General features: G+C 40.2%; 1 protein-coding gene across 6 annotated transcripts in view; it reads right to left on the minus strand.

The window, feature by feature from the left end:
• Positions 1 to 14355, minus strand: part of pde9aa (phosphodiesterase 9aa) — a 114494-nt gene that overhangs the window by 30917 nt on the left and 69222 nt on the right. For all 6 annotated transcript variants that reach the window (XM_046053290.1, XM_046053288.1, XM_046053289.1 and 3 more), the window contains 2 exons: positions 9470 to 9524; positions 9203 to 9273 (listed from right to left, as the gene is read on the minus strand). In XM_046053290.1, coding sequence (XP_045909246.1) covers positions 9203 to 9273; positions 9470 to 9524 — 126 coding nt within the window. The remainder of the gene's footprint in view (positions 1 to 9202; positions 9274 to 9469; positions 9525 to 14355) is intronic.

A 14355-nucleotide genomic window follows, 5' to 3' on the forward strand; every position in this document is an offset into this window, starting at 1 on the left:
GTCTAGACCATACTCTGTGATGATATATATCTTTATCTGACTTGTGTAGTCCTCTATCTGCCTCTTGTCCTCATGGCTCCTTCTCTCTCGTTCATAAATCCACCTCTTTCTACTGAAACAGAAAAGGTCTCTTCCAGCTCCCATAGCGACCAAAGTGATGAGAGGATGGAGATCTGTGTGGGCACTACTCTGTTGCCTTAGCGACCAGGTATCCAGGCAATTGGCATGCTTGTGTGAAGTGGCTGTGCGTCAGATCTGAAACTACTACTACAGTACAGCCAGATAGGGAGAGTGGGATGAAAACCGGAGATAATTTTTCCACAATTTTTCACGAGACTTTTATGTTGTTCATTTGAAGTTTGCAGGTTTGTTTTCAAGATGGCAGGATTTAGAAATTATAGTTTAAATCAAAACAGGGAATTTTAATTTGAATTGACCACAACACCGGGAAGTAGAATTTGATCTGAATTTAAGTTGCTGGAAATATATCTTCTAATCTAATATTTTGAATTCAGTTCATTTTTAATTTAATTGTTTTTTTCAGTAATAATAATAATCTTTTTTTGCTTGTGGAACATATTTTTCTTTTAGGAAATACAAATACAACATTCCACAAAACAGACATTTCAGAAAACAACAGTTCACAAAGCATGACATTTCACATTTTACAAAACACCACATTGTATTGTGTGAGATGTTGTTGTGACCCTCAGGGCCACTGTAAAAACTAAAGCAAATGAAGAAAACACACATGCATTTTGTTCATTGTTATTTATGAAATAAACTGCTACCTTTCTTGAACAAACTCTGTGGTTTTATTCTTCGTGCTAGCTTTATCGTGGCCAGCCTAAGGCACACCTTTGCAATCCCAATGCTGTCTGCTCAGCATCCTGATATGCCACACATGTGAGGTGGATTATCTCGGCAAAGGAGAATTGCTTACTAACAGATTTTGACAGATTTGTGATTTGTGAATATGAGAGAAATAGGCCTTTGTGTACATGTGTAGGTTTCCTTTTATATAAATAAAAACACTTCCCCAATAAACAACATGAAATATTTCTGGGCTGGGATAAGCCCCCAATTGTCTGTGTAGTGACCATCCTATACTTTAGCTGCTATTGGTTGCTAATTGGTAATTGTTTTGAACGTGTACTCAGAAAAACAATGTCCAGTCTTTTCCAATAGTTTGCAGTTTAAGGCGTTTAATTCCTGCATCCTTACAGCGTCCACTTCAAATAATACTATGTCATAAATAAAGTAAAGACATAAAGTAAAATAAAAAACATAATCTGAGCACAGTTAAAAACTGTTTGCTCCTATACTTCAATTTATAACACCTGTCTGCATCAATACAGGAACTTTAAATTACCTCAGGCCAGCATCAGCCTTAACAACACAATGCAATATCATGCCCCCTGTTGCTCATACACTCCGTTTCTACAGTGAAGCTGTGGAACCGCTCCAGGCCAAACACAAATCCCAGGCATTCTTTTTCTATTTGAGCATATCTACATTCATTCTCTGTCATGGATCTGGATGCGTAGGCCACTGGTTTCCAGCTAGTAAAATTACTGCACCAATTCCATTCTATGAGGCATCTGTCGACACTCCAGCTGTGTCTCAATTCATGGACAGCATCCTTCAAAGGCTGCATTTGAAGACCGAATACGTCACAGTCGATGCGACTAGGCTGTCCCATTTCAACATCCCCTTCTTTTCGTCCGTTTGGAGGATCCAACAGCTGGATCCTTCGCAGCACCAGGTATCCCGACATTCATTGCACGCCGGTTGATTGTCCCAGCGTAAATAATGGAATGAATAAATAAATATGATCCTCTTCTTCGGGTCATAGAATGCCAGCACAGGTGCAGTTGTCAGAGTTAGATCAGAGTCAGAGAGCCGTAGATTACTTCAATCGTTGAGAAAGCTTAATTGTTACTCCAATCATTGTCCTTTGATTTACAAGACCTCAGTCTATAAGAAGAATCAAACAAGAGCGCAAATCCCCGATCAATAAGAAAATCACTCACACATATGATTGTCACCTCTCTGTGATTGCCATCTGTTTTGTTTTTTCACACATAGCCCGACCAGATTCACTAACTACGGCGTCTGTTCTTAGCATCATTTAGTTCACCTCTACCTGATAACATTAATGTATAGTATAGACTAAAGTATAGGAAGGGATAAAACAACATCGGATCTACATAGCCACGCTTTTATCTCAAGTCTGCGACAGCTGTGTGTAACTCTGGGCCAAAGTCTTTTTTCCGGTTTTATCCTGTGACAGCTGAGCGTCAGACATTAGCATGTGATTTAAGATGAGATAGATGTCATCTTATTTACTATCCTAATAGGAGACAATTTTAAGTAGCTTTTTTCTCCTTTCTATGTAAGTCGCCATGTTACTTCAATAAAATAAATGCTCTTTTTCTCCTCTCTGGCAACAAGTCAGGTTATTGCTGTCCTTAAGAGCCTCACAAGAACGAAAAGAATAGCATAAAATAATCACTCACGCATTTGAAACAGCTTGCTACTGAGAAAGTTTAATTGTCATTATTATTTACTATAAGACAGTTTAATCACAGTTAAGAAAAAGCATACATAAAGCCACACTGAATCTCGTCACCCCACCCTCCTTCATCTATGGGACGGGCGCAAAACCGCCCTTTACTTAATACCGAAAGTATCAAAACTTTTCAAATGATAAATGGTTTGTCATTAAAATAATACTTCATTTATAAATAGTGAAGCGATCATGTATAAAGTATGAAAATACAATTATTAAGCACATTATAGATGAGCTTATTAATAAAGAAAACAACATGTATAACTATGTTTGTAAATTACTTACTAATGTATATTAACATAAGAACAATGATTTATAAATGATAAATTAAAAATGTACTAATACTTAACATATGGTTCACAGTGTGTAGTTATTATAAAGTGCTACCAATAATAATAATAACAACTTATAATAACAGAACAACAAAAGGATGCATGGGAAATGTGATCACAGAAACACCACTAACTAATTATGCTCCTAGTACAACATACTAAACGCTCTGTATTTGTATAGTGCCTTTCTGGGCTTTTTGACCACGCAAAGCGCTTTTACACTACACTCACATTTATGCTCAAACAGAAACTAACATTCACACACATTCTGCAGGAGCCAGGGATTGAACCACCGACCTTCCGATTAACAGCTAACCCGCTCTACCTACTGAGCCACAGCTGCCCACTTATGCACAGGAAACAGGAAGGTGTTATGTCACATCATAATCCTCAACAGACTGATGCAGTTTCACTTGTGGATATCCCTTGGATATTCAGCTTCCTGAGTCCAAGTTTGGCCTGGACCGTGTAAAAGTCAATTAAAGAGCAACACACTATAATTATCTGACTTTAGACTGTATTAGTCAGTCATCATCTCCTGCCCGCTGCCCTGTCCCAGCTATGGAGACGTCAAGTACAGCCATGTCCATCATCTTCAGACATGGCTCAAGGCATACTGCTTACTCAGCATTCCGTTTACATACAATTTTGTTCTTCTTGAACCACCCATACCTGTTCTGTCGTACATCAAATTTTTTACGGATCACGTTTCCTCCCTATGAACATGGTTAAAATCTTCTACCACACATAAAAAAAACGGATAGTAATTATAAACCATAGACCCAGACCCTGTAATTTTCCTGTAACAGACAGGAATCTAAACAATGTATTACCAGTTTAAAGTTCAACTATCTATCAAGGCCATGCACCTTGAAAAATAAAATTTGCTTTATTAATTGTCAGGATGAATAAGTTTTTGTTATAATACCCATAACCTGGACTTCACTCTACTGAATGAGACTTGGCTGGATAGAAATGGCTTATTGATACTGCACCTCCTAACAAAGTCCATCCAAACCACTAGATCTGATAAGAGAAGCAGTGGAATGCTGTCTTCTCTGATGGCTGCAAAGAAACCACCCCTCTTTTTTACATCTTTTGAACACCTTGCTGCATCTGAATGTGAAATTGTATTAGATCAAAAGACCTTTATCTTTAATCACAGCCTTACTAGGAAAAATGTAATGATTGCAAAACGATCACTGATTAAATGTTCCTGTGGGTAATTACTGTAACAGCTGGCCTGTTGACACCTACATTATAAACACAACATGATGGCAGGAAAGTACAGCAAACCTGGCTTTCATGCCACCTTTAATGATCATATTTTATAGTTGGCTTTCATCTTGAGAGAACTGACACATCTATACCGAGTGCCAAGATGTCATCAGACAGGCCGGTAAACTGCAGTGGCAGTGAGCAGGTCGGCAGACTCAGAAGAAGACACACACATACATCTTCACAGTTAATAAAACACTGGGAATCTGGAAACTAGAAAGGGTTCAACTGAAGAGGAAAGAACATTGCTGCATGACTCCGGGGTGAATATTGTGTAAGCGTGAAGATGACAATATATTCCTTTCTGCTCTACTCCTCTTCTCTCTAAAATGTGGTTAATTTTCAGTAGATTCTAATAACAACACAGGGTTGGCAGACTCTGGAGGTGGGTTAGGAGACCACATAACTTGAGCGGCTTCAATTTATCTAATCACAGGCTCATAAACAGTAGAGAAACAAGTTCAGACAACATGCATTTAAAGCATGCAGTTATCTCTATACTAATCTCTGTACTGTACAGTACACTAATCAGTGTACTGTACAGTACTTAAAAATGATGTATTTTCTCTGTTGTTTTAAAAGTTAAGATTAACAAAATAGTTCTGTTGATAAAACATAGTAATCTATTGAATCTCATGGAAGCACACTTCACAGACAGGAATGAAGACATAGAATGACAATGTCTAAATATTGGGTGGATTGCCATGACAACTCATACAGACATTTGTGGTCTCCTAATAACTACATCCCTGACTATTCCTCTAATGCCACCCAACCTTATGTTTAAGGTACCTGTATAGCGCCCTACTATTCTTCCGATTACTCAAAGTGTTTTACGCTCATTCACACGCATTCATACACTGATGGCAGAGGCTAGCATGCAAGGTGCCAACTGCTCATCAGAAACAAAAAGTAATCATTCAAATATACTCACAATTTGGAGTTCAATATCTTGCCCAAGGACACTTCGACATGCAAACTGGGGGAGCCAGCGTTCACACCAACGACCTTCTGATTAGTGGGCAACCCACTCTACCTCTTGAGCCACAACTACCCCAAGTTTAAAACCAATTACCTGTACTTTTTCATTAGCAAATGTTAGTATGCTAACAAACAAAACAGAACATTAGCATTCAGCTCAAAGCACTGCTGTGTCAAAGGACACCCTCAGAGAGTGGCTAGCATGGCTGTACACTCTTAGTTTTGACATCATCATCAGACAAAATAAGTAGTTAGGGTACTGTATCGTTTCTGCATGTTTCTGGCTCTGGAGTTGTGGGGTCTGGATCTGTGGTTGCAGGCTTCCTGCTGCCCCCATGTTCCTGCTAGACACACACTGCAATAATTATTATTATTAGTCCTATTATTACTATTATTATTATTATTATTATATTGTTTAATGTTAGCATTATTACAACTATTAATCATTTTCATTGATGTCTGTACTACTACCACCTTTACAGTTCTTTTGCTTTTCTTTGTTATATTAGCCTTGTATTAGGCTGCTTCTCTCTCTCACTGTCTCAGTTCAGTTCAGTTCAGTGTGCTTTAGTGTTTCATTTAAACAATGTTGCCAAAGCAGTAGGCCCTACATTTGAATAAGACATAACCAGTGTTGGGCAGTAATAATATTACTTTTCCCAGTAACTAGTAGTGTAACTAATTACTTTTCTAAAACAGTAATATTATTAGTTACTAATCCAAGTAACACTGTGTTACTTGTTACTGAACACAGCATCCTTGACGTGAAAGCGGGACTGTGCAGCAGGTCAGCGGCACCTGACTTTGTTGTTCATGTCCACTGTTAGCCAAAAACTAAAGGAAGAAAGGAGAACGAGGGAGAGAGGCGTTCTTTCCACAGCTGTAAGTATCACCATTATTGTGTCACAGCCTAAGATGCAAAGAACATTGTCGTCTATTGTAAACTCTGTGCGACCAGCAAAAAAGCTTTCAACCACAAACAATTCTACATCTGATTTATTGAAGCAGCACAGCAACTTGAAACTTACAGAAAGAAACTCCAGCAGCTACTGTCATTGATGCTTGGACTCGTAGGGAGAGAGTGGCGTTAACTACTGAATACTGCTCTTATAATAGGCTACAAGTGCAGAAAAAACGCTGTTCAAAAGTTGTGATTTACTTGCTTTATTTTTTTATTTCAGCTGGTAACGTTAAGAAACATTAGGCCTAGGCTATATGCTTTGTAAAAAACACACTCCTTGCTGCTGTTATGAATAGGCCTATGATATTATTTAAAATGTAGGGAGAGACTGCTTTGTTTGGGGGTGTTATAGGGTCTATCTGTTCTAGTTTACTTTACACCAGATTTTAATTGGAATACTTATATTATAGAGTTTCTGTTCAATTGTATCGAGAGCTCTACGAGCTTTTTCTTTTAGTGCATTCACCAGGGGCAGACTGGGACAAAAATTCAGCCCTGGCACTGTAGCCACACCAGACCACATGACCACGCGTCCTCACTCACACACACATTCCTTTACATTTGTGTACAGATGGTGAGGTAATATAAGCAGTAGGCCTACCGTATGTAACAGATTTGTAACATTTAATTTATGTGACTGGCAAACAATGCTTAATAATTTTTTAGGAGCTCATGTTTATAACAAATAAATACATACAAATAAAACAATGGCTGTCCATCTGAGCATGTTGTAGAGTCTGTGTGCTCTCTGTTTGTCTGCTGCTTAATTTTGACTGAATGTCCCAATTTAAGTAACCTAATAGAGTTTGTCAGCCTACCAGGCCGGCTGTTTTACAATAAAAATGAGCTAAAGTGATGAAGTGATGAAGTCTAAAGTTTAGCTAAGGCAACTAATGTTGTAGCCTACTTGATGAGACACTACAGGTAACAAGTGAATACAGTAAAGTTTTTGTCTCTAATAATGTGATCATGATCATGATATGTAAATTAGACAGATTTGCAGGTGAATATGATAAACAAAATAACTAAAGCATGTCACCACAGAACTTCTTCAGTTAATGACTTAAATCAAGACTCTATTCCCCTGAAATTTTATGTTCAAATATGCAAATTAGATTGTTTTAGTTCATTTAGAAGAAATCTACAGATGCAAACCGACGAAGGGTAGTTGCTTAAAACAAACTCCATCTAAATGTGTATTTCAGTAATTTTCTTTCCATTAGAGTAAAAGAAGACATGGAAGCAAAACAGACCAAAATCTGAAAATTGACCACAATCTGAAAAAGTGTCCTGCCTTAAACAGTAACTTTATATTTCTGATCATAGGCTGAAACTATGTCCCTCTCCTTGGTGCAGTTATTTATTCTAAATATATACTAGTAGCAAAAACTGCTGTTGCCTGCTCCTGTGATAAACCTAGTGAATGCTAAAGAAACCATGGTCTCTCTGTGAACTGATTATTTTGTAAGAAAATGTTGAGTATTAGGGTGAGTGTATGGGAATTAAAATAAATTGGTAAGGAAGTCAGAGTTGTGTTAATATATTTAACGTGTTGTTAAAATAATTAATTAATATTTATGAGAAGTGCCCTTTTTTCACTTGAGCCCCTGCCCACCAAAGTATCTGGCTAATTTGTTTACGTAGATGTTAAACAGCATGGAAGTCAAATTACAGCCTTGGCGAACTCCTCTCCTCTGGGTAAAAAAATAAGTGATTGTTATCAATTTCAATGCTGCACTTGTTATCTGTGTACATGGATTTGATTGTGTCATATACCTTTCCTCCTATACCACTATGAAGGATTCTATAATAGAGTCCATTGTGCCAAATTGAATCAAATGCCTTTTTACAGTCAGCTAAACAGGCAAATATTTTTTTTCCATTTTTTGTTTGATGTACATGAACAGTACAAGAAAGTACAGAGTTGAGGATTGACAGGGGTGTAGTAGCTACCTCCCACTACTGTTTGTGACACTTTCAAGGTTGTTTCTGTGAGTGATGATTGATTAGACGTACACGGGTCTGGCCAAACATGACATTACATTGTGGGACTACAATATCAAGTTCAATACGAGTTCTTGCATTCAGGTCCCCACATAGATCAGAAATCTCTCTCTCTCTCCCTCTCTCTCTGTCAGGGTCGACCTCTAATCAGAAGGTCAGTGTTTCAATCCCTGGCTCCCCCAGTCCACATGTCAAAGTGTTCTTGGGCAACATACTGACCCACAAATTACTCCTGAAGGTTGTACCATCCGTATGTGTGTGTGTGTGTGTGTGTGTGTGCATGTGCATTTCCATAAATCATGACCAGTTTCCCTCTCCCGCTTTTCCAGTACCAGCTCAACTCGCCTCGACTCGGTTTGGCCCTGCTCCGTTTTCCATTGCAGGTAGTACCCAGAGATAGTACCCCTCAGCTGGACGTCATAGCGACGCCACACACAACTGCCGCGACGTAATTTTCAATGCGACACACAGCTTTCTCTTGATTTAACTTAAAACTTTTCCACATTATTTAGAATGTAAAGACAGATAAGTGGTATGAAAAGCTTCCAGCTGTGTTTTCCTCTGCCTCTTTCCTCGCAGCCACTTGCTGAGCTCCTCAACTCCGAAAATATTCAAGCACATTTTTGTTCCGCCATCACTTCTCGTAAAACTGTCAATATTGGAAATCTACACAGCTGATTTCTCACCTCAAAACTTCTCAGAAGTGGATTTAGTGATGAAATTCCATACGAAAACTGTAAAATATAAACCTTTCTGTTGCTGGCCTCTGTCTGGTGCATCAATGATGATGCAGTGAATAGTGAATATTCTCTCTGACCAATCAGCATTCTGTCGTGTTTTCACGTTACATTTTAGTATCCCTCAGCTCGCTTGGAACCTTGATGGAGGTGATACGAAATAAAGTACCTGTTAGCAGGTACAGGTGCAACATTTACACAATGGAAAACCAAACAAAGGCGAGTCGAGCCGAATCGAGCTGGTACTGTGCAGTGGAAAAGGGGCTTTAGTTTGCTCATGTTCAAAAAACTCCAGAGGTGTGTAAATATGATAGTGAGGTGGTGGGAAGTGACTTACGCTCTACTCTCTTCTCCAACATGGCAAGACGGTTTGTGACCTCGGTCTTCAGCTCATTGATCTTGAACGCCCTGCCGTCAGATGGACACAGATTGGAGAGAGACAGAACACTATAATACAATAAATATGAATAAAAATAACTCAAGAATCAGCAACCTGATTAAATAGAGTAAGCTGAAGAAATTATTTACAGTAGTTACAGCATGGGGTGTCAGTGAGTTAAGAGAAGATCTGTTGCCGTGTGAGCGCATTCAGCCAGCTGCTTACCTTGAAAACTGCTCTGCTACTTGCGTCAGCACATTCTGAAAGAGTTCCTCTTTATCTGAGGAGAGAGCAAGCGTGGAGCTTCGTTAACACGCAGTGTTAACAGATGGCATGACTGTTGATCCACACAAACACACACACGGAGGTGCCTATAGTAAATAGCAACTAGAGGTACAGTGCATCAATAGTCCTGATAAACACACTTGATGACACACCTAGTTTCTCTTTCACAAACACACACACAAACACACACAGAGGTTATGCAAGCCTATCACAGGATATCAGACAGCCAAATCAACAGATGGCAGAGCCAGGAGAGTGAGAAGAGAAAAGATAAATAAATGTGCCCCCTTCAAACTGGTCTCACCATCTGTGATCAACAGAGCTTCTGTAGTGAATAAGAACTACAATAAGAAGACAGCTTGATGTGTTAACGAGTCACTTGTGATTCCTCTTCCTCTTCACACACTGGGAACAGGTTGGACACACAAAGCCATTACATGGGATAAAAGCTCCACTGTAGTGGGCAAAGTTCAACGCAACGGGCCAATAAACTAACAGCTAGGAGATATTGTAAAAAAAAAAAAATTGTACATTGTGTCACTCACATTCCGAGGGTCACAGGTCAGTACAGACTAACAGTGTTGTTAAGAAATTCCTCTTCCTCTGACTAAGCGGGCTGGATCATCACCAACAAGCAAAGACTGCTTTCTGCCTAATAATTTCAGTAAACAGGCAAATTTTGTTTGAAATTTTCCCAGTGATAACATGTTTAGTGAGCATTACTGGGCTAAAAATAGGATGTTTCATCATTATGTCAGGTGGGTTTGGCATGAAGTCTAGTAGTTCCACACTGCCTAAACATCTCACTGTCAGTATTTGAACATATTTGTATTTGAGTTGATCATTCTTTTACAACCCAGAACCTCAGATGTGGACGATTTTATGTAGTCTAAAGAGGAGCCATATCTCAAAACTGAAAAAGCTTTCAAAGGTTGATACTCAGTGTTTGAAAGCTTGAAATCTAATAAAAAAGCATAAGAATTGAAATCTGAAAACTGGAGTGCATATGTTGGGAAAAAAGTTTTGAAACTTGTGTTGCTGTGATAAGTGTCTGTTGTACACTCAGCTTTGAAAGAACAGTCTGCAATACAAGTGCACTTTAAGGATGCATACAGCTCTTCCCCTCTCCAGTCTGATGACTCCTCCCCTCCCCAACCTGTAACCTCTGTGCTTCACTGCTGACCAGGTGAGAAGACAGCTGACGAGACTCCACCCTCAAGGCTTGTGCAGACTACAGGACTTTCAGCGTCAGCAGATTACTGTGCAGCTCACACTACACAACTCGCCATCTTGTGACGGTACATGACTGATGGGCAACAGGGCGTCACACACTACACGAGCTGACAGCAGCTGTGTCACCCGACGCTGGTCTCCAAACCACATTTAGTCAAGAAAACACACGTGAAATGTAAAACAGGAAGTGACGAGATTCTACACAGGAAACAGCTGTTGTTTGTTATTATAAAGACAGCAATTATAAAGACAAAGAATGTGGGTGAAAGAATGGATTAGCATACGCAGGTAGCAGGGACCGTCTGAGCTACAGAGAGAGCTGGAGGAGAGTAAAAAGTGTTTTGCAGTGAAAAAGTAGCTGCCTGCTCTGCCAGCTGCCTGCTCTCATTGGCTGGATGTGGATGTCGAGTCGGTGGATATTTAGCATGCTAGATATCTGGCTGGCGTCTGCGATGTGTCAATGATGAGCCTGGGAGCCGTTTTGATGCGTCGTTGAGTAGTTCACGCAACGAGTGGCGGCTGCCGATCGATCACTGATGTATCCCCGATCACAGCATGCAAATCGGGCATAAAATCTGGTAATGATTGTCGTGTAGTGTGAACTAGGCCTAACAAGGCTGCAGGCCCTGATGGTGTCCGCCCCGGGGTGCTCAAAGCCTGTGCTCCCCAGCTATGTGGAGTCCTTCACCAGTCTCCAAAGAGTCCCTCTGATGTGGAAGACATCTTGCCTCATTCCTGTGCCAAAGACACCACGTCTAAGTGGCTCCAAGGACTCCAGACCTGTGGCACTGACCTCCCACATTATGAAGACCCTGGAGAGACTGGTTCTGGATCAGCGGCGGCCCATGGTCAGACCTCTCCTGGACCCACTCCAGTTCGCCCTGACTGGGAGTTGAGGATGCCATCATCTTCCTGCTCAACCACACCTACGCCCTCCTGGACAAGCTGGCGAGGGTCATGTTTTTTGACTTCTCCAGTCCTTTCAACACCATCCGGCCGGCCCTGCTGGGTGAGAAGCTGACAGCGATGCAGGTGGATGCCCCCCTAGTGTCCTGGATTGTTGACTACCTGACTGGCAGACCACAGTATGTGCGCCTGCAACACTGTGTGTCAGACAGCGTGGTCAGCAACACCGGGGCCCCGCAGGGGACTGTCCTCTCTACCTTCCTCTTCACCATCTACACCACAGACTTCAACTACCAGTCCTGCCATCTTCAGTTCAAGTTTTCTGATGACTCTGCTGTGGTTGGATGTATCAGCAAGGGTGACGAGGCTGAGTACAGAGCTGTGGTGGGGGACTTTGTCACATGGTGTGAGCAGAACCACTTACAGCTCAACATGACAAAGACTAAGGAGCTGGTTGTGGATCTAAGGAGAGCAAAGGCACCAGTGACCCCTGTTTCCATCCAGGGGGTCAGCGTGGAGGATTACAAATAACTGGGAGCAGGCCTGTCGTTGGGGGGGGGCAATGCAAAGGTCTATGGTTGACCCTTCAATGGGATCAAGTAGAACACTTTACTTACTGTCTTATATGAATAACAAAACTTTTTATATCTATTTACATGATAAATAAATGTATTATTATCATTAAATCATATTTCATACTTGTCATCTGATAACCCACCACTCGCTACTAAAGCGAGTCGCTTTAAGTGAACACTGTAGCCTGTCAGGGGCCCAGAAAAAGAAATGTCAAAACACACACAGAAAAATAAAATCACAGGGACGCAATGGCCAAATTTCTGGCTAAAAAAGTGTTAACAAGCACCTATGTATGACAGGCAAGGTGAGGAGTAAACAGTTAGGCAGACTAGCAAAGCTTTAGCTTGCTTAACCATGAAGTAATAACACCAGAGCTGCCAACTCTCAGCCACTGAGCTGCACTTTATCTAAGGTGCTGAAGTCAAAATTTGCGTGGATTTGTGGTGAGATTTCTGCCTGATCAGAAGTGTTTTCAGTAAGTTTCATTTTTCCACCTCCTCCTCTCATCCATTAGTACAGTCCCAAACAGTTCTGAGTCTGCACATGGGCTAAAGGGGCCAAATCAGCAGAGCAATAACGCAGGCTAGTCCACAGCACAGTATGGGGCAGGTAGACTGTTTAAAAATATTATGAATTCTCATTAAATAATACGTTCTTCTTGTAATATTACGACTTTTTTCTCAACATGTCAGAGAACAACGATCTATGGGGTCTATGGGGGAGGGATTCTGAATGTGCAGAAAGTTTTGAACATGTGCAGAAAAACTGCTGAAGCACAGGAGCTATTAATGTCCGGAGTTTATCACTGAATTGAAATTAATTCATTTATCACTGAGGAGAGAAAAGGTGCCATAGTCATATTTTAAGAGATTACTTCCCCAAATAAAGGCAAAGACAAAAGAGGAGGGAAGACTAATCTAAATCATACATGTGTGTCGACTTAGTACAGATTATATTACATGAGAAAATATTTTTATACACATTTAATGTGTATTCAGATATTAATATGTTAATCTGTTGTGTGTGTGTGCAGCATGAAGGGACTACAAAGATTTGTTTTGTTATACAACAACCTTGTAACCTTGTCAAGGTTTATCTACAGGAGAAACATATTTAAAAGTAGCACAAAGTTCCTGAGAGCTTTACTGCATTATATTATATTGTCACCTGCCACCTGAATTTTGTGTTTGCCTTTATATTAATAAAGATTAATAACACCCACAAGTTCTCCTGTAACAGCCTCAAGAAAACTGACCAACAGTAAACACCAGTCAGCCGCACATCACAAGTCAGAGGATACAGGTGCAAAAATAGTTACAATACAATAAGCTATACATAACAAATTATTTTTATCATCATTTCAGCGGACACAGCCATTTACTCTTACTCTATACAGTATTTCAGTTTTGCACATAATTTGACCAATACCTCGATTAATCTAGCTCTCAAGATTGAATTTGAAGGATGTAGTATGTTTATTTGTTCACTCATAATTTGATTTTATTATTTAATGCTTTGCAGTAATTTCTTCAATGTTTGATTGTACTTTTCTTTAATCACTCAAGCATTGAATGGAAATTCCTCTCCTTGTTTTAAGTTAAAAGGAGGAACATAACTGTCACAGTCTAATTTGACAGATTTAAAAAAAACTGTACTGACCTTTTGTGCCTTGTAATCATATTGAATAATTGAATATATATGCGAGCATGGCCTGGATGAGTCTGCAACACTGAATTTGGAATTGGGTGTTACAGACTCTATCGGTGTCACAATAAAGCTAATGGCCAAGAGCTTTGAAATTACCCGTGTTTATATTAGAACTAAGGGTAGGGTGTGTGGAGTTGGTGCTGGAGTGGGTGTTGATGAGGGGCCTAGGGGTGGGTGAGGGGTTTGTGGGGGTGGAGCTGGACTCTCTGTCGGTGGTGTCAGAGAGGAGGATGCTGTCCAAACTACATGTCATCTTGGACAATGTCTCCCACCCACTCCATGATGTGCTGCTCAAACACAGGAGCACTTTCAGTGCAAGACTTATTCCTCCAAAATGCACCACAGAGCACCACAGGAAGTCATTCCTGCCTGTGGCCATCAAACTCTTTAAATCCTCATCCTCA

The sequence above is a fragment of the Micropterus dolomieu genome, linkage group LG07 (assembly GCF_021292245.1).
Source record: "Micropterus dolomieu isolate WLL.071019.BEF.003 ecotype Adirondacks linkage group LG07, ASM2129224v1, whole genome shotgun sequence".
Lineage (NCBI taxonomy): Eukaryota > Metazoa > Chordata > Actinopteri > Centrarchiformes > Centrarchidae > Micropterus > Micropterus dolomieu.